At 45.6% G+C, this 19,424-nt stretch overlaps 1 protein-coding gene across 2 annotated transcripts in view; it reads right to left on the bottom strand.

The window, feature by feature from the left end:
* Nucleotides 1-18,323, bottom strand: part of OGFOD2 (2-oxoglutarate and iron dependent oxygenase domain containing 2) — a 37,407-nt gene extending 19,084 nt beyond the window's left edge. Inside the window, exons 1-4 of one of the 2 annotated variants that reach the window (XM_077461873.1) lie at nucleotides 18,129-18,323; nucleotides 11,956-12,012; nucleotides 2,377-2,487; nucleotides 1,893-1,992 (exon numbers count right to left, since the gene is read on the bottom strand). In XM_077461873.1, the coding sequence (XP_077317999.1) occupies nucleotides 1,893-1,992; nucleotides 2,377-2,487; nucleotides 11,956-12,012; nucleotides 18,129-18,257 (397 nt within the window). In that variant the 5' untranslated portion in view covers nucleotides 18,258-18,323. The remainder of the gene's footprint in view (nucleotides 1-1,892; nucleotides 1,993-2,376; nucleotides 2,488-11,955; nucleotides 12,013-18,128) is intronic. The other variant, XM_077461874.1, reaches the window with a different exon arrangement.
* Between the last annotated feature and the right edge of the window lie 1,101 nt (nucleotides 18,324-19,424).

Raw genomic sequence — 19,424 nt, 5'->3', positions numbered from 1 at the left:
CTAAAGGCAAAATGTATTTTATCGTTTTGGATACAGTGGAGCAGAATTAGAACACCTGTTAACTTTTATTGTCTCTGGCCTCATTAAGGGAATTCATCCTCTCTATTTGACCCTTTTAAGTGAAAGTAAAAGAAAATCCCAAATTATGAGTTGCCCTCAGAAAAGTAATAGAGAGGAAATCTTCCGATGGGGATACTAGTTCTAGTGACTTGGGGGTCCCCAAGGAATTCCCATAATTTGCAGGAATTGAAAATGAAAGATAGAAGGTTGCCATGCACGACCGCTCCAGATTCTGGCTGTTTCAGTTTTCATAAATTTCCTCTATGTGCAGTTATTCCTCTGTTTTAGACCTCTAGTAGTTATTCAACAAGCACTGCAAATCTTCCAATATCAGCAGATAAGGACTACCTCTAAAGCCGAAGAAGTCTATGAAGTAGCGTAGGCGGAGCCCCGATACTTGTCACTTTTAGTTTCCATACGAGAGATGGGGAGCAGAAGCAGCTACCAGTCCTAAGACACTGGATACCGCGCAGCGTTTATACAAAAGTGATGAGAGGTGAGGGCTGTCCCTGCTCTTTGGTGTAATCAGTGTAAAGTGTGGCTTAAAGTGGTTCTAAAGGCTGAATGCCCATTGGTTCCCACTGCTGTCAATCACAGCCAGTAAATCAATGAGGAGAGAGCGGGGACGCATAGAGCAGTGGCTCGGGAGCAAGCACGCAGCGGTGCCCCCAGGGCAAGTGGCTTTCTCTGGGAAGGAGGCCTGGGACCCGAAAAGAAGAGGATTGGATCTGCTCTGTACAAAACCACTGCACAGAGCAGGTAAGTATAACATGTTTGTAATTTTTTTTTTTTTTAACAAAGCTTTAGTACCACTTTAAAATGGTGTGTGTGCATTTTAATAAATAAAATACATTTTATATAAAATAATGTTATGGTTGCTTTAATACAAATGGAGAACACTATGGATTTCCTATTTTCTCCTTTTCGAGCAATATTTATGATTTGTCTGTGGGGTTTCCTATGAGGTTTGAGTAAGAGCTGAATTTAGCACAAAACACGTCACCTTTTAACTAATGTTCCTGTCATGCCTCTGATGTCATTTTAATGCTTCAATAAAGATACCAAGGAGTGCAGCAATATTCCAGATTTGTGCATGTTACTGAATCTCAAAGACAAGCTGTGCAGCACCCGAGGTTCAAGTTAACAACATGTGAGAGTCGGAGTGGCACTAAAATAAAGGGGAAAAAAAAGCCTGAAAAAAATTAAAACGAATGCAGCCACCACATATAAAAGACTGATAAACTGCAATATATAAATATCCGTTTTTGTGTTTAGATACACTTTAAACAGGTTTCTGTTGGGGCCAACTGATCTATTTATCAAACGACTCCATTTTTAGACAGTACAAACAGCAATTCTTTAAGGTGGAACTAAAGGCAAAGATACCCATCTTTCCAACGCACCCTCCGCTGCCAGCATTTTCTTCTGTGTGCCGTTTTTCAGGCCTCTTCATTGGATGACATCAAATCTGCGCAAGCCCAATTAAACTAGTCATCCAGACACACAGAATCGGGGCGGCTGCTGTAAGTTGAGCTGTGCATGTGCAGCTCAGCTTACATTCTGGGGATCGCTGTGATCAAGCAGGTATATGTAGTTTGTAAAAGAAAAGGCACTGTGTTTTTCTTCTGCAATAAAAAAGCCTGCCTGCTCACAGTTCCACTTTAAATCAGCAAGGCCAGGAGCAAGTATTGCATCTTCACTCTGTTGCTTGGCATTGTGTCTTTCCTAGCACTTTTGCAAATTTCCGGGGGCACAACATCTTCTGCCCATTTACCCATTTTATTTCTACTAAATGCAATCAGTCTATGGAGACTTAGATTAACAATAAATACCTGGAATGGAATCAAGGAGGTTTAATAGACCATCCAGACTAGCAAGGGGAGACTGGCAAAAATGGACAGCTTCCAAAAAGTCTGCCGATAGAAAGGACTCCTTAAAAAGCAAAGGGGAGAAAGATAATTAACCAATATTCACAAATATGCATTTGCTGTTAACACTTTATGAGCCCTTTTTACTATATTATTTATTGGGATGCAAATATATGTCCCCCTCTCTCCACTCGTATTCATTACTGGAGTCACGCCTGAGCATGTTAAGATTCGTGAGCATTTTTTGTGCATTTACTAGGAGGCACAGATGTTTGTTAGGCAGGAAATTGACCATTTTTTACATACTCCCCCACTGAAGTCTATTGGGGGTCAAACAATGTGTGATCAAGCCCAAAAGAAGCTCCTGTATATTTCTGGGCATTTAGCGACAGCATGGATTTACATGGAAAGGAAGCACTTCTGGAAACATGCTACAATTTGGAGTTACCTGCAAGACATACAACTCTGGATGCAATGGTTTATAACTGAGGGAAATTTCTGATTTTCTTTGCATAGACTCCTCAGCTAATTTCAGTCTTCTTTCCACTTCTTTCTTTACCTGGGGAAATAGTAATTCTATAAAATAACACAAAGCGATCTGTGAAAAAAAGCAAAATACTTGCCTGAAAAGCCTCCAGATTATTACTTTTTAGACTGCATATCAGTTCCTAGGCAGAAAACCTGAACCTATTCAATGAATATGACTAATATAAAGCCAAGGAGTCAGCAATTATACTGTAGCTAAACCTTTAATTCAAATATCCTACATAATATCAGACTGGACTTATTACAATGGCATAAGTGCAAAAACATTTACTAATCTGCAGAGAAGACCGTGGTTTAATAGAAAATGCAGGCGTGTTGTTAATATAAATTTTTTCATGCAATTTAGAACAATACGTTTTTTAAATCTTTTTAGCTTGAATTATGTTTTATGTCACGTCCCTGACAAAAATAAAATGAAAATTCCTGTGGTACTAAGCATTATTGCTTTGCAAAAATTCTTCCAGTCCCACAATCCTCATGCTGCTTTTCTCTGGCCAAGAGCTCCGCCTGATGGTGAGATTTTGTATTGCAGTTCCTCCAGGCAACTGTACAGCTTCATGTACACGGGACATTTTTACAACCCGGAACGATTTAACTTGACAGATAGTAACCCACATTTAAAACGTCAGTTTTGCTGCGTTTACATGCCATGTTTAGCGGCATTTCAAAAAAAAAAGAAGAAAATTGAAATTAAATAGCCAAAAATTAAAAATGCCTGTAAATGAAACACGGCTAAACGTGATTTACCACATTTAGTTGCGTTTAGAAGCATTTGGCACTTGAAATGCCTTTAAACTCAGCTTCTGAACCCATTTTTTTTTGGCGTTCCAAAAAAAGCCTCTAAACTCAACTGCCTAGAAACGACTGTAAATGACCATGTGTACATGTACTGATAAGATAACAGAGGAGAGTTCAGGGGCAGCTGAAAAAAATGCCCAACTGCTCCTAAACGTTAGTTTAGCAGTAGCAGTGTACATGAGGCCTTACAATGATGCCTAAACAGACCGTATCTAGGAAGGCTGATTAGCCCTCTGTGTGATTGTAACAGTAAGCTGAGGGTTATGCTCTTTCTCATAAAGTGGGTGGGAATTGTTCACGTATAGGTGTGTCTAGCGTTTGAAAGGTAATCTCCCTAGCGGTATTCCCAAGTCTGGCTCGGGGTGAGATTTCAGTACCATAAGCGGTATTCCCAAGCCCGACTCGGGATCCCATCGCTGGATCCATGTAGGGGTTTACTTACCTTGTCCCCAGGATCCTGCTATGTCTCCCCGCTGTGATCAGCAAGCCACTGTGTCTTGCTCTATCTGTGACAGTGCCGAGCTCTAAAAAACACAGTATAGATACAGTATACTGTAATCTTACAGATTATAGTACTGTATCAAATTTTTACACATCCCTTTTGTCCCTAGTGGTTTGTGCAGTGTCCTGCATGCAGTTTTATATTATAAATACTGTTCTTTATGCCAGGAAACTGGAGATTGCCCATAGCAACCAAAAAATGTCCATTTACATCAAAAGTGCTTTTAGACCAGCTAGAAAACAGCGATAATAAATTAGAATCACTCGCAGAATTGAGCGATAGTAATTCCTGGGGAAATCCGTCATCAAACACTAAAAGTAATGACAGGGACAATTCTGCAACTCAGCACATTTCAGTGTTTTTGATTTTATTACATTATTGAATAATTTTTATTATTATTATTTCTTATAATGATTTAGTTTTTTTATTTATTTATTTAGTGCATTTTCAGTTTTGAAGAAACACACTACAGTCCATTTAACATGGTTTCCTATGGATGTAGTTCTGTGCATTTTATGGAAAGGGCCAGGGATAAAAAAAAATCTGGATTTTGGTTCCATAGACTTCAATGGATCAAAAATGTGTATTGAAAAACACAAAATGCATCTGGAATATGCAAAGTGCAACCTGCAAAGGTGTGAACCAGGCCTTAGGGTTGGTTCATGGCACTCCCATGCAATTCCCACGTGTTCCTGTGTGGTGCGATTTTGCAGCCCAATCATTTGAATGGGCTGAAAATCACACCATAACAGGGGAAAAGTAGTGCATACATTACGATTTAAAAAGCGACACTGCACCAAAGTGCTTGGTACTGCTGTATCATGTGATTTGGTGCCTGCGAAACAAATTGTGTTTGGGGTGCCATTAATATTATTAGTAGGCTTCTGATATGAACAGCCCTCACTACAGAGAAACAGGACCTACATTCCTGGGCTTCCTTGCATTCTAATCTAGACTGTGAGACATTCTACTTGTTACATATAAACAAGAATATCCACCAGATCTTGTGTTTTACTTTGTAACTATTGTGTTTGTGTCAGCAAAGGACCTGAGAGTATATGGTGTATGTGAGCCACAGAGATGTGCTTTCCTCAGTGTGAACTCCCATGAGCTAAATCCGTGGTATTGGGTAGTTCATTCACATATGCTTGTGTATGAATATATATTTACAGTATCTCACAAAAGTGAGTACACCCCTCACATTTTTGTAAATATTTTACGATATCTTTTCATGTGACAACACTGAAGAAATGACACTTTGCTACAATGTAAAGTAGTGAGTGTACAGCTTGTATAACAGTGTACATTTGCTGTCCCTTCAAAATAACTCAACACACAGCCATTAATGTCTAAATCGCTGGCAACAAAAGTGAGTACACCTCTAAGTGAAAATGTCCAATTTGGGCCCAATTGGCCATTTTCCCTCCCTGGTGTCATGTGACTTGTTAGTGTTACAAGGTCTCAGGTGTGAATGGGGAGCAGGTGTGTTAAATTTAGTGCTGTCTCTCTCACTCTCTCATACTGGTCACTGGAAGTTCAACATGGCATCTCATGGCAAAGAACCCTCTTAGGATCTGAAAAAAAAAAAAAAAAAAAAGAATCGTTGCTCTACATAAAGATGGCCTAGGGCAGTGAAGGCGAACCTTGGCACCCCAGATGTTTTGGAACTACATTTCCCATGATGCTCTGGCACTCTGCAGTGTAGTGGAGCATCATGGGAAATGTAGTTCCAAAACATCTGGGGTGCCAAGGTTCACCATCACTGGCCTAGGGTATAAAAAGATTGCCAAGACCCCAAAACTGAGCTGTAGCATGGTGGCCAAGACCATACAGCGGTTAAACAGTACAGATTCCACTCAGAACAGGCCTTGACATGGTTCATATCCAGAGGTTGTCTTTGGGAAATAGACGTTTGAGTGCTGCCAGCATTGCTGTAGAGGTTGAAGGGGTGGGGGGGTCAGCCTGTCAGTACTCAGACAATACGCCGCACACTGCATCAAATTGGTCTGCATGGCTGTTGTCCCAGAAGAAAGCCTCTTCTAAAGATGATGCACAAGGAAGCCTGCAGTTTGTTGAAGACTAGCAGACTAACGACATGGATTACTGGAACCATGTCCTGTGATCTGATGAGACCAAGATAAACTTATTTGGTTCAGATGGTGTCAAGCCTGTGTGGCGGCAACCAGGTGAGGAGTAAAAAGACAAGTGCATCTCCTATAGTCAAGCATGTTGGTGGTAGTGTCATGGTCTGGGGCTTCACGAGTGCTGCCGGCACTGGGGAGCTACAGTTCATTGAGGGAACCATTAATGCCAACATGTATTGTGACATACTAAAGCAAAGCATGATCCCCTCCCTTTCGGAGACTGGGCTGTAGGCAAGTATTACAACATGATAATGACCCCAAACACACCTCCAAGACAACCCCTGCCTTGCTAAAGAATCTGAGGGTAAAGGTGATGGACTGGCCAAGCATGTCTCCAGACCTAAACCCTATTGAGCATCTGTGGGGCATCCTCAAACGGAAGGTGAAGGTGTGCCAGGTCTCTAACATTCGCCAGCTCCGTCATGGAGGAGTGGAAGAGGACTCCAGTGGCAACCTGTGAAGCTCTAGTGAACTCCAAGCCCAAGAGGGTTAAGGCAGTGCTGGAAAATAATGGTGACCACACAAAATATTGAAACTTTAGGCCCAATTTGGACACTTAGGAGTGTATTCACTTTCGCTGCCAGCAGTTTAGACATTAATAGCTGTATGCGGAGTTATTTTGAGGGGATAGCGAATTTACAGTTATACAAGCTGTACACTCACTACTTTACATTGTAGCAAAGTGTCATTTCCTTAGTGTTGTCACATGAAAAGATATAATAACATATTTACAAAAATATGAGGGGTGTACTCACTTTTATGAGATACTGTATATCTCTATAATATATATATATATATATATATATATATATATATATAGATAGAGAGAGATACAGCATGTGTGTATTTTTATTATTAAGTTGCTTTTGGACTACATTTATGAGCTGCAGTTGAAAAAGCAGTGTAATAGTATATTTGGGCTCTGTTTGTTATTGTAGTGGAGAGAGGAGCGCTCTCATTAGGTAACCTTCCAATGAAAAGGAAGAAAAAAACAAAACAAAAAAACAGAGGGGCAAATGAAGTTGCTTCTTTAAGTGGAACTTTAGGCTAGAATTAAAGATGGACGAACAGGCAGGAATATTAATGCAGATGAGACATGCTTTAAAGTTATTTACCTGCATGTCCACCCTTGTACAGCGTAGAAAGTAAGAGGGTAATGGGACTTTATTATATTTAGAGGGTGCTCCTGGTGAGTCAGTGCGCTCGTTTCTTCCTTGAGTTCATTCCCTCAGCTCCCAGGATAGACTCGCTTCGCAGATCCTGACTTGCAGTACTGCTTATGTAGAACAATTTATATGCAAGTATTCCAGGGAGATAAACATCTTTTTTCCCCTTGTCTCTACTTTTTTTTTCTTACCATCTGGGCAAAACATTAGATCCTATTCGGTACTTTTTTTTTCAGTTATGCTATGCGTTTGCTCCTAGCGAGTGGCAACTGTGTTGAGACTATCCAATGTCATCATGTTCCCAAAACATAGCTTGACCTCAACTGTGACTTAGGCCGCGTACACACGGGCGGACTGTTCGCCCAACCTTGTCCGCTGAACAGTGTTTGGGCGGACAGTCCGCCCGTGTGTGGGCTTTCAGCGGACAGTTTCAGCGGACAGTTGGACGGACAAAGTCTTTCGGAAATTCCGAAAAACTGTCCGCTGAAACTGTGTTTGAGCGAACAGTCCGCCCGTGTGTAGGCTACTTTCGAAATGAGCAAACTGTTCCCGCTCGGAAAGTCCGCCCATTTCGAGCGCGTGTACAGGTAGGCGGGGCCCGCGAAGGAGACGTCGCGGGCTCCGCCGCCTGGAATGGGCTTAAAGGGGAACCCCAACGCCGAAAAAAATCGGCGTGGGGGTTCCCCCAAAGTCCACACCAGACCCTTGTCCGAGCACGCTACCCGGCCGGCCAGGAAAGGGGGGCGAGCGAGCGCGCCCCCCCTCCTGAGCCGTACCAGGCCGCGTGCCCTCAACATGGGGGGTGCCTTGGGGAAGGGGGGGCCGCGCGGCCCCCCCACCCCAAAGCACCTTGTCCCCATGTTGATGAGGACAAGGGCCTCTTCCCGACAACCCTGGCCGTTGGTTGTCGGGGTCTGCGGGCGGGGGGCTTATCGGAATCCGGGAGCCCCCTTTAAGAAGGGGGCCCCCAGATACCGGCCCCCCACCCTATGTGAATGAGTATGGGGTACAATGTACCCCTACCCATTCACCTGTGAAATAAAGTACAAAAAAAAACACAACACAGGGAAAAAATATTTTATTGCACAGCTCCGGGGGTCTTCCGTCTTCGGGGGTCTTCTCGCCGGACTCCTCCGCTATCTGTGTGTAGCTCTTTTGCTAGCGGAGGAGTCCGGCTTTCTTCCTCCCCGCCGCCGGCCTCTTCTCCCGACTTCGGGGGTCTTGTCCCCCTCTTCGGTTCTTCTGCCGGGCCACCGCGCCTTCTTGTAGCTCTTTTGCAGGCGGTGGCCCGGTCTTCTGTCGCCGCTGCCTTCCGTTCTTCTGCCGGGCCACCGCGCCTTCTTGTAGCTCTTTTACAGGCGGTGGCCCGGTCTTCTGTCGCCGCTGTCGTCGCCGCCGCCGCCGCCTTCCGTTCTTGTTCTTCTTGTTCTTCTTCTTCTTCTTCTCCTGGAGATGTTGACTCGACGAGCTCTCCGGCCGGAATGCCAGAGCCGCGCTGTGCGGTCACTTATATAGTGACAATGGGGCGGTGTCACATGGTATATGTCACATGGGTTGGTCACATGGGTTGAGGTCACATGGGGACTATGACATCGTAAGGGGGCGGGGTCACCATGTGACCAACCCATGTGACATATACCATGTGACACCGCCCCATTGTCACTATATAAGTGACCGCACAGCGCGGCTCTGGCATTCCGGCCGGAGAGCTCGTCGAGTCAACATCTCCAGGAGAAGAAGAAGAAGAACAAGAAGAACAAGAACGGAAGGCGGCGGCGGCGACGACAGCGGCGACAGAAGACCGGGCCACCGCCTGTAAAAGAGCTACAAGAAGGCGCGGTGGCCCGGCAGAAGAACGGAAGGCAGCGGCGACAGAAGACCGGGCCACCGCCTGCAAAAGAGCTACAAGAAGGTGCGGTGGCCCGGCAGAAGAACCGAAGAGGGGGACAAGACCCCCGAAGTCGGGAGAAGAGGCCGGCGGCGGGGAGGAAGAAAGCCGGACTCCTCCGCTAGCAAAAGAGCTACACACAGATAGCGGAGGAGTCCGGCGAGAAGACCCCCGAAGACGGAAGACCCCCGGAGCTGTGCAATAAAATATTTTTTCCCTGTGTTGTGTTTTTTTTTGTACTTTATTTCACAGGTGAATGGGTAGGGGTACATTGTACCCCATACTCATTCACATAGGGTGGGGGGCCGGTATCCGGGGGCCCCCTTCTTGAAGGGTGCTCCCGGATTCCGATAAGCCCCCCGCCCGCAGACCCCGACAACCAACGGCCAGGGTTGTCGGGAAGAGGCCCTTGTCCTCATCAACATGGGGACAAGGTGCTTTGGGCACCCCCCATGTTGAGGGCACGCGGCCTGGTACGGCTCAGGAGGGGGGGCGCGCTCGCTCGCCCCCCTTTCCTGGCCGGCCGGGTAGCGTGCTCGGACAAGGGTCTGGTGTGGACTTTGGGGGAACCCCCACGCCGATTTTTTTCGGCGTTGGGGTTCCCCTTTAAGCCCATTCCAGGCGGCGGAGCCCGCGACGTCTCCTTCGCGGGCCCCGCCTACCTGTACACGCGCTCGAAATGGGCGGATTTGCCTCCTCCTTACGTGGGCGAGTCCGTTCATTTCAAAAGTTGAGCGAACTGTTTGGCAAACAGTTCGCTGAAACAGTCCGCTCGTGTGTGGGCAAGTCCGCTCATGCAAATTTTGAGCGGACTGTTTGCCGAAACTGTTTGACGAACAAGGTTGGGCAAACAGTCCGCGCGTGTGTACGCGGCCTTATCCGTATCCTATAAACTAGGGCTGTTACTGATTAAAAATTTTGTGTCTGATTAATCGATTTTTTTTTAATCGATTAATCGACTAATTTCGATTAATTATAACGCACATACAGATCCAACTACTTTTAGCTGATCTCCTTACATTGCAGCTCTGCATTAGTCAGTGGTAAATGTGGTATACACTATATACAATCACCTGACACCTTTCCACAATCCATGACTTAACTTCACAGTTCACACAAACACGTTTTAAATTCAAACTGTAGCACTGACGTAAGTCATTTTTTTTCCACAGTAGCGTGACAATCCCTCCACCTCTGGTCTAACTAATCATTCTCACCTTGTGGCATGGACCCCTGTGCAAACAGGTGGTCATGCATGCGGGTATCAAAAGGGTTAACACAGACCATAAACTTCTCTCACAATCTCAGGTCATGGGTAGAAAGAAAAGATCAAAGTGCTCACCGCTTAAGTATAAGATTAAATTTTTGTGTTCAAACACAAACTACTCACATAAAGATTATAAAAACACAGCATGTAAAGCCAACAATTGTGTTAATTCCGTAGGGCAGCAGCATGTGGCGTCATGCGTAGCTCCTCCCCCGTACACGTTACGTTCAATCAGAAACTTCAACGTCACCAGACTCCTCCCCCCTTCCCTTCATTAGCAGACGGAGGCACTTGGGGAAGGGGGAGGAGTCCGGTGACGTCACCGGATCTCCGGCGGAACTCCCTGAAGACCTGGGAAGTCAGCGGAGAGGTAAGTACCGGGCAAAATAATTTTGATCGATCAAAAAAATGTCGATCGATCAAAAAATGTAACGATTAATCAAGGAATTAATCTTTAATTTTCATAGCCCTACTATAAACCATTTTTATTCATACCCAAACAAGCATTTGGCTATTTATATCAGTTACTTTCATGGGGCACTATGCGATTTCAGATGTGTGCATGTATTCAAATATGAATTCTTCTTTTTTGTATGTTATCGTTTTGTATATAGCTTTAAATACACGTGTTCAATCATATATCACATGTTATGAGGTATGTTTTTGTTTTTATGCCAATTAAACAACCTACATAATTTCTCCTACCACGTGTCTTGTGCCTCACACAAAGTCCCAAAAAAAAACTCTTTTTGCCCTTGTACAGTGAGCTGTAAATGCACACCTCAAATTCACTGTACAATGTGTAATCTCAGTGTCATCCTTGCCCAGGTTGCTTGGGGACGTCACATCTCTGGAGCCGAGAGGAGTATAATTCCCCCCCTTCCTGTTCTGGGCATGTCTTAGTGTTTGACTGACAATGACTCGGTACTAAAACACTGTATTCAAATTTGTTTTGTTTTTTTAGAAAGCTATAGCTTTCTCTTGGTGGATTTTATAACCATTAACCAATAATCAAATTTTGCAAAGCGTTCTTTTATTGGATGAGGTGAAGAGTGCGACATCAACACTCTGCCTCTCCACCACATCCAATCAGAGAACACTTTGCATCCATTCAGAAAGTGCAAAGCATTCTCTGAAGGTGCCCGTTCTGAGCTGCCCAACCTCCTGTGTTCACAATCCAACTGGCTGGCCACTCAGCATGGGACACGGAAGTGGAGATCAGTGAGTAGCGGTGTCTACTAAAGTGATTCCCACCTTTTAGGGGCATCAGTTAGGTATGGTATATACATAGTTAGATTTATACAAGCTGCTCAAATGTAAAATTGTACCATGCCTGGAATTCATCTTTAACCAAAACTGAAATGATATAGTTCGCCCATTTGAAAGAGCAAGGGCCTAGTCACACCAGTAGCGATTCCAGTTTGCTGTGTTCTAATCTGCATTCATACTGTATGGTAGATTACAAATCTATTCATGTCAATGAAGACTGCTGTTACCAGAGCTCCAGCTTAGGGTAGAAGCGACCTATGGATTTCCATTCAAATCACAAATGGAGAAATCTTATTTATGAAGTTTAAAAAACATGTTAAGTCAAGCAAAGTCACGTGCAATACTACATGTGTTTTAATAATAGCTATAGTATATACATGTAGTGTATACACATGTAGTATATAGGCTATATGCAGTATATATATATTTTTTTTTTCTTCGCCATACCGTTTCCAGAACTTGTGAAAGCTTCTCAGGAGTACGACATCCTCTGCTCAGCAATGCCTGTATGACACAGTGGAGTATTAATAGGAATTGCCAACCCACTTTGCCATAATAACATGACTCATCCTTTATACAAAGCATTCTTCAGAAAAAATAGATTTTTCACTTTACATACCAATTGTATAAAACTGTAAATTGTAAAGCAAACCATTAGTCCATGGGGAAGAGAATCCTATCATTCCTCAGACACCCCTGCTATTAACCCTGCATTGTATGTGGACGATGTGCGATCGTGACTGGGAGCGCATTAGAGGGGAGGCTTTGGGGGATCAGTCACAGTGCTGGAGGGACCCTGCTAAAGCCAGGACTAAGGGAAGTATTTCTCCTAATTCCTGTACCCCTAGACTTAACAAGGCTGCAAGGGTCTAATTCCTGGAGCTTGGCTTTGTTTTTGTTTTAAAAAAACAAAACAGAAAAAACAAACAAAAACACTTTATTGGTTACATACAGCTCAAACAAACCAGATAGTCAGCCACATAAACTGTACATTATACACAAATAACCCTGATTCATGCCAACACAAACATAAGACAACTGACATAGCAAAAACAGTGATTGTAAGGGTTTTTTTTTTTTTTTTTTAAATAACAAACATATCATACTTACCTCCACTGTGCAGCTCATGGCCCCAAACCTCGTCTTCTGGGGTCCCTCAGTGGCTCCCCTTATCAGATGACCCCCAAGGAGAAGTGCTCTTTAACCATAGGGGGAGTCTCTGATTTCCAGTGTAGCATTATCATTTTACAAGCTTGAAATAAGGTCCCAGTAATAGCCTCTCTAATATGATTTTCCCATTCAAACTTGTTTAATAGACTAAGCAAACAACGTTTAGGGTCCAAAGGAGGCGAAACTTAAAGCAGAGTTCCGGCCACAGAATTTTTTTATTTTTTTTAACAGGCATCCCATCATAATGTATTAATAACAAATATATATATATATATATATATATATATATATATATATATATATATATATATATATATATATTTGCGGTATGACACACCGCACCTCCGATCATGGTATGAAGCCTCTGACAGAGGCTTTTTACCACGTGATCAGCTGTGACTAGGGATGCACCGAAATTTCGACCGCCGAAACATATCGGCCCGAAAATGCCCTTGTCGGCAATTTGCCAAGAGAAATCCGGCCGATAATGGAGCCGAAAATTGGGCGGGGCTCCGCCCCTGGTGCCGCCCTATAGCACAGGAGAGCCGCCTCCGCCCCCTGTTTGATCACAGCATTGGGAACATCACAGCTTTCCTTTTTAATAGCTGTGTGTTCCCAGCCGCACGCTGTCACATACAGCCCCTCCCCCTTGTCTGGGGAACTTTGATAGACAGATCACCCGTCCCAGGACTGGATGGGTGATCTGTCCCAGGATTGGTTGGGTGACACTCTGGCTGGCTGCAAAATGGGGGCACACTCTGGCTGGTTGCAAAATGGGGGCACACTCTGGCTGGCTGCAAAATGGGGGCACACTCTGGCTGGCTGCAAAATGGGGGCACACTCTGGCTGGCTGCAAAATAGGGGCACACTCTGGCTGCATCTGACAGGCACTGGTGAGGCTGCATTGATCTCCTGTACCGCGTCCCCAGTCTCTGACCGTCTCCTGTACCACGTCCCCAGTCTCTGTCCGTCTCCTGTACCACGTCCCCAGTCTCTGTCCGCCTCCTATACCACGTCCCCAGTCTCTGTCCGTCTCCTGTACCACGTCCCCAGTCTCTGTCCGCCTCCTATACCACGTCCCCAGTCTCTGTCCGTCTCCTGTACCACGTCCCCAGTCTCTGTCCGTCTCCTGTACCACGTCCCCAGTCTCTGACCGTCTCCTGTACCACGTCCCCAGTCTCTGACCGTCTCCTGTACCACGTCCCCAGTCTCTGTCCGTCTCCTGTACCACGTCCCCAGTCTCTGTCCGCCTCCTATACCACGTCCCCAGTCTCTGTCCGTCTCCTGTACCACGTCCCCAGTCTCTGTCCGCCTCCTATACCACGTCCCCAGTCTCTGTCCGTCTCCTTTACCACGTCCCCAGTCTCTGACCGTCTCCTGTACCACGTCCCCAGTCTCTGACCGTCTCCTGTACCACGTCCCCAGTCTCTGACCGTCTCCTGTACCACGTCCCCAGTCTCTGACCGTCTCCTGTACCACGTCCCCAGTCTCTGACCATCTCCTGTACCACGTCTCTAGTCTCTGACCGTCTCCTGTACCACGTACCCAGTCTCTGACCATCTCCTGTACCACGTTCCCAGTCTTTGACCGTCTCTTGTATAAACAATTTTTTTTTGAATATGTTTCAGTATCGGTGCTGTTTCGGTTTTCGGCCTAGTGTATTTTTCATTTTCGGTATCAGGTTCCGCACCAAAAAACCCATTCGGTTCACCCCTAGCTGTGACCAATCACAGCTGATCATTGCATGAACCAGGAAGTGCCGGTAAACGGCTTTCCTTGGTTGACGCTGACAGCGAAAGCCGACGGAGGCTCTCCCTGTCTGGGGGGGGGGGGGGGGGTTCTGTGCTGATCATCAGCACGGTGCCCATCAGTGCCCATTACCTGTCAGCCTGTACTCCTCTATAAATGCCCATCAGTGCCCACAACAGTGCCAATCAGTGCCCACAACAGTGCCAATCAGTGCCCCATCACTAATATAGGTCAGTGCCCCAAAGTGCCACTCAGTAATGCCTATCAGTAGCTCAACAGTGCCCATCAGTTTTGTTTTTTTTCAAAATTGTTGGTCTTTTTTCGTTTATAGCGCAAAAATTTAAAAAACGCAGAGGTGATCAAATACCACCAAAAGAAATCTCTATTTGTAGGAAGAAAATTATAAAAATGCAGTTTGGGTACAGTGTTGCATGACCGCGCAATTGTCAAAGTGCGACAGCGCTGAAAGCTAAAAATTGTCCTGGGGGGGGGGGAGTACCTGGTACTGAAGTGGTTAACAAAGCATTTCCTGATTCTATGCAGAGTTCTCTGCTCAAGCCCACTCAAAAAAATATCAGGCAGTCTGCCAAGTTTCACAACATTCCTCAGGGCGGAGCAAACTATAAACATTGTAACGTTTTGTTCTTCAGATCAAAGGAATGAACTTTGGCCTGTAAATGAGGGAAGTTTAACCACTTAAAGACTAAACCTTTTACTGACATGTGTTGGTTTCAAGTTAAAACCATTACTTTTTGCAAGAAAATTTTGTTGAGAAAAAGCTGTGATGCCACCTCACCTGTTTTAACCCCATTTTTGTAAACAAATGCACCTGCGGTTGAGGGGCGTTTGGGCGCTTCTCCATTTACTTGACTGTGTCAGGTGAACCTTCGCCGTGGGCATAAAGCATGGCAGCTTAGGCATATAAACACCCCCTGTCCGCTGCCTATTGCTGCTCCCTAACCGCAAGACTAAAAGACAAAGTTTGACTCAGAAAATGTTACTAACTTTACTAAATTTTACTAACCCCCCTCAATAAATCTAGGTCACTGGCGCAGAAATAACAAAGGATCAGAATAACATTCAGGTAGTTTCCTCAGAATGAGTTCAGCCATGGCAGCCTCCATGTTTCTCTCATTACAGCTTCCCTTTAACCCTTCTACTCCCACTGATATATGTCACTTGTCAGTGACAGCAGCAGGAGATTTTACACAAATCTGATAAGTCAATAATCGGTTGTCAGTTGGAAGCATTCAGCTGTGCTTCCACACACCTCTGGTAGTGCAGCCCCTGAGGTCTGAGATGGGACCTGGTACCACCAGCATGCTGGGTTCTGCCAGGTAGAGTGAAGGGAGACCAGCATGTCCATTCTGATCTCCATTATCTACTGACAGCCTGGAAGCAAAGTGCATAACATCCATTCCGGTTTCACCTATCACTTTCCCTGCGGCTGGGGAAAAAGCTAATAGAGTGTGATCTGTGTTCCATTAGCTTCAGTGGATGACAGGTGAGACATCAGGGGTCTAAAAGTCTCATATGTGCTACTATATATGGTCCCCCATATGACAAAAAATTAAGTTTACTGAAAAAAGGTAAAAAAACATGTTGCACTCAAGTACCTAACACCAACCCCCCCAAAAAAAGAAGTTGAGTCACCCACTCCCCCCACTCAAATGTAAACACACTTAAGGGAGCTTCATTTGTGACATACAAAAAAAAATTGCTGCCTACACTAGAGTGAGATCAATAATTCTAGGCCCATTATTGCTGGGTAACTCTAAACCACGGGTCTCCAAATTATGGCTCGGGGGTTAGATGCGGCCCTTTGCCTGCCTTTATCTGGCCCGTAGGGCACTATTCCTCCCATTGATACACACGATGGGGCACTATTCCTTGCACTGACACCAATGATGGGGCACCATTTCTTCTCTTGATACAAACAATGGGGCCCTATTCCTCCAACTAATGCCAATGATGGGGCACTATTCCATGCACTGACATCAATGATGGGGCAATATTCCTTGCACTGTCACCAATGATGGAGCACTATTCTTCCCACTGACACCAATGATGGGGCACTATTCCATGCACTGACACCAATGATGGGGCACTATTCTTCCCACTGACACCAATGATGGAGCACTATTCCATGCACTGACACCAATGATGGGGCACTATTCCATGCACCGACACCAATGATGGGGCACTAGTCTTCCCACTGACCCCAATGATGGGGCACTATTCCATGCACTGACCCCAATGATGGGGCACTATTCCTTGCACTGACACCAATGATGGGGCACTATTCCATGCACTGACACCAATGATGGGGTAATATTCCATGCACTGACACCAATGATGGGGCACTATTCCTGGCACTGACACCAATGATGGGGCACTATTTCATGCACTGACACCAATGATGGGGCACTATTCCATGCACTGACACCAATGATGGGGCACTATTCCTGGCACTGACACCAATGATGGGGCACTATTCCATGCACTGACACCAATGATGGGGCACTATTCCTGGCACTGACACCAATGATGGGGCAATATTCCTGGCACTGACACCAATGATGGGGCACTATTCCTGGCACTGACACCAATGATGGGGCAATATTCCTGGCACTGACACCAATGATGGGGCAATATTCCTTGCACTGACACCAATGATGGGGCACTATTCCATGCACTGACACCAATGATGGGGCACTATTCCATGCACTGACACCAATGATGGGGCACTATTCCATGCACTGACACCAATGATGGGGGAATATTCCATGCACTGACCCCAATGATGGGGCACTATTCCATGCACTGAAACCAATGATGGGGCACTATTCCATGCACTGACACCAATGATGGGGCACTATTCCATGCACTGACACCAATGATGAGGCACTATTCCATGAGCTGACATCAATGATGGGGCACCATTTCTTCCCCTGATACCAACACTATTCCTCCCACTAATGCCAATAATGGGGCATTTTTACTCCCATTGGTGTCAGGGCATTTTCTACTCCCACTGGCCACAGTCTGGCCCCCCTCAAAGTCTGAAGGGCAGTACACTGGCCCTTTATTCAGAAAGTTTGGAGCCCCCTGCTCCCCCCGCTTTTAAAGCTTGCCTATTGAAAATCATTCCATTGGATATTATGATTGTGTGGGCTTCATCTGACTTTTTTTCTTCAAAAAATCCGAGGGACCTAGAACATGTTTTAAATCTGTCCGACGGTATTCATTTTTATCTGGAAAACCGTTCGTCTGTATGCTGGTCCGACGGAGCAAATACGACGCAAGGGCAGCTATTGGCTACTGAACTTCCCTTTCTAGTCCCGCTGTACATCATCACGTTCAAAACGAGCGGTGAGATCGTGTGTAGGTAAGTCCATTCGGTCGGAAAGACCGTCTGACCTTTTCTGCCGGAAAGTCCGGTCATGTGTATGCGGCATAACGGTTGACATTTTGGGTATCTATCTAATCAGTGTGACCTCACCTTTTATATTTTACTAAAACAAACTAGGTAATATACATTTGTGTGCACTAAAATTCCGGTAAGTGTACTTTTTTTTTTACTGACATTTTGCACTTGATGAACCATTGCACCAATACCCTGTGACGTAAACCAATGTCACCACTAGCACCATTTTATTCTCCAGGGGGGTGGTAAAGCAGTGGTAATAGGAGGAGAATACCTTGTGATATTCCTGGGTGAACTGCTCCTCATCTGTGAAGCTGACATGCATTTGGTATTGCTCTATGAAAATGTTGTCAGTGTAGAAGCAAGCACAGGAATAGGAGAGTCCGCTGGAGCCGTGTGCCATGGTACAGAGCTCCCATCACAGTGCACTCCTCCATACACACAGCTACCTCTCTCTACTTCCGGCCACGTGACAGACGCGCCCCGCCCCACACTTAGGGATCGTCTGTAAATACATACTCGGTCCTGTGCAGTACTGTACTCTAGTGCTGTGTGCGTTGTATTGAAGTGAAGAAGTGTGACACGAACCTTTAGCTTGTGTCACAATTAATGAAGTCCCCAGGAAACTGTTCCCCTTGTGTGCATTAGGACAGGGCCATGTAGTCTGTCTGTGGATACATTTTCTATCCTAGTTATTGAGTTCCTGGAGCTGGCAGCATGGAGGATCAGAGGGTGCTCTAGCAATCAGCTGCCCATCTCCAGGTTCCCATGTCACAACTGCACAAGGCTGACCATGGAGCCCCTTCAGGTGGCAGAGGAGGTGGTGGAGTCCAGTCCCAATAAGCTGGAAGATATTTACAGACTGCTGGCTGAAGGTTCATTTCCATCTTCCTTCTGCTCCATCAAGAAGAAAAACCTGAAAAGATATGCCCGCAAGTTTATCCTAGAAGGTCAGATGATATGATCACTATGTGTGGGGGCAATGCCACCCAGAGTAGACGTACCACCGATCGCCAACCGCTCATAGAAGCTTTAACATGTTCATTTCATTTGAAAAGGTTTATTAAAGGAATACCTATCATGAGGGCCTTGTTCAGGCACTTCCTGTTATAGGGTGACAACTGGCTTTCAGTTGTGTACCTTCGTTGTCACTATGGATTAAGGCGTGTTCGCAAGTCCACGTGCCTGTGCCTGCCAGGAAGCTCACACTCTGTAGCGCTAATCACAGGTAGTGAGTAAGGATGAGCACCGGCGTGTTCGCACACTCCATGTGCAGAGCCCACCAGGAAGACGGCGCAACGCTGCGCTAATCACAGGCAGTGAGACATTGCCCCAATGCGCGGCTGCAGAGATCGGGAAATGTCTCACTGCCTGTGATTAAAGGAGCGCCGTGCCGACTTACTGGCGGGCTCTGCACGTGGAGTGTGCGAACATGCCGGAGCTCATCCCTAGTAGTGAGACAATTCCCAATCCACAGCTAAACAAATTGGGAAATGTCTCACTACCTGTGATTAACGCTGCAGAGTGTCAGCTTCCTGGCTCAGGCACGTGGACTTGCGAACACACCTGA

This window comes from Lithobates pipiens, unplaced genomic scaffold, assembly GCF_037356315.1.
Source record: "Lithobates pipiens isolate NorthernLeopardFrog02 unplaced genomic scaffold, aLitPip1_a1.2 Scaffold_3, whole genome shotgun sequence".
Lineage (NCBI taxonomy): Eukaryota > Metazoa > Chordata > Amphibia > Anura > Ranidae > Lithobates > Lithobates pipiens.
The sequence above is the reverse complement of the archived record's forward strand: the minus strand, read 5'-3'. Positions and strand labels throughout refer to the sequence as shown.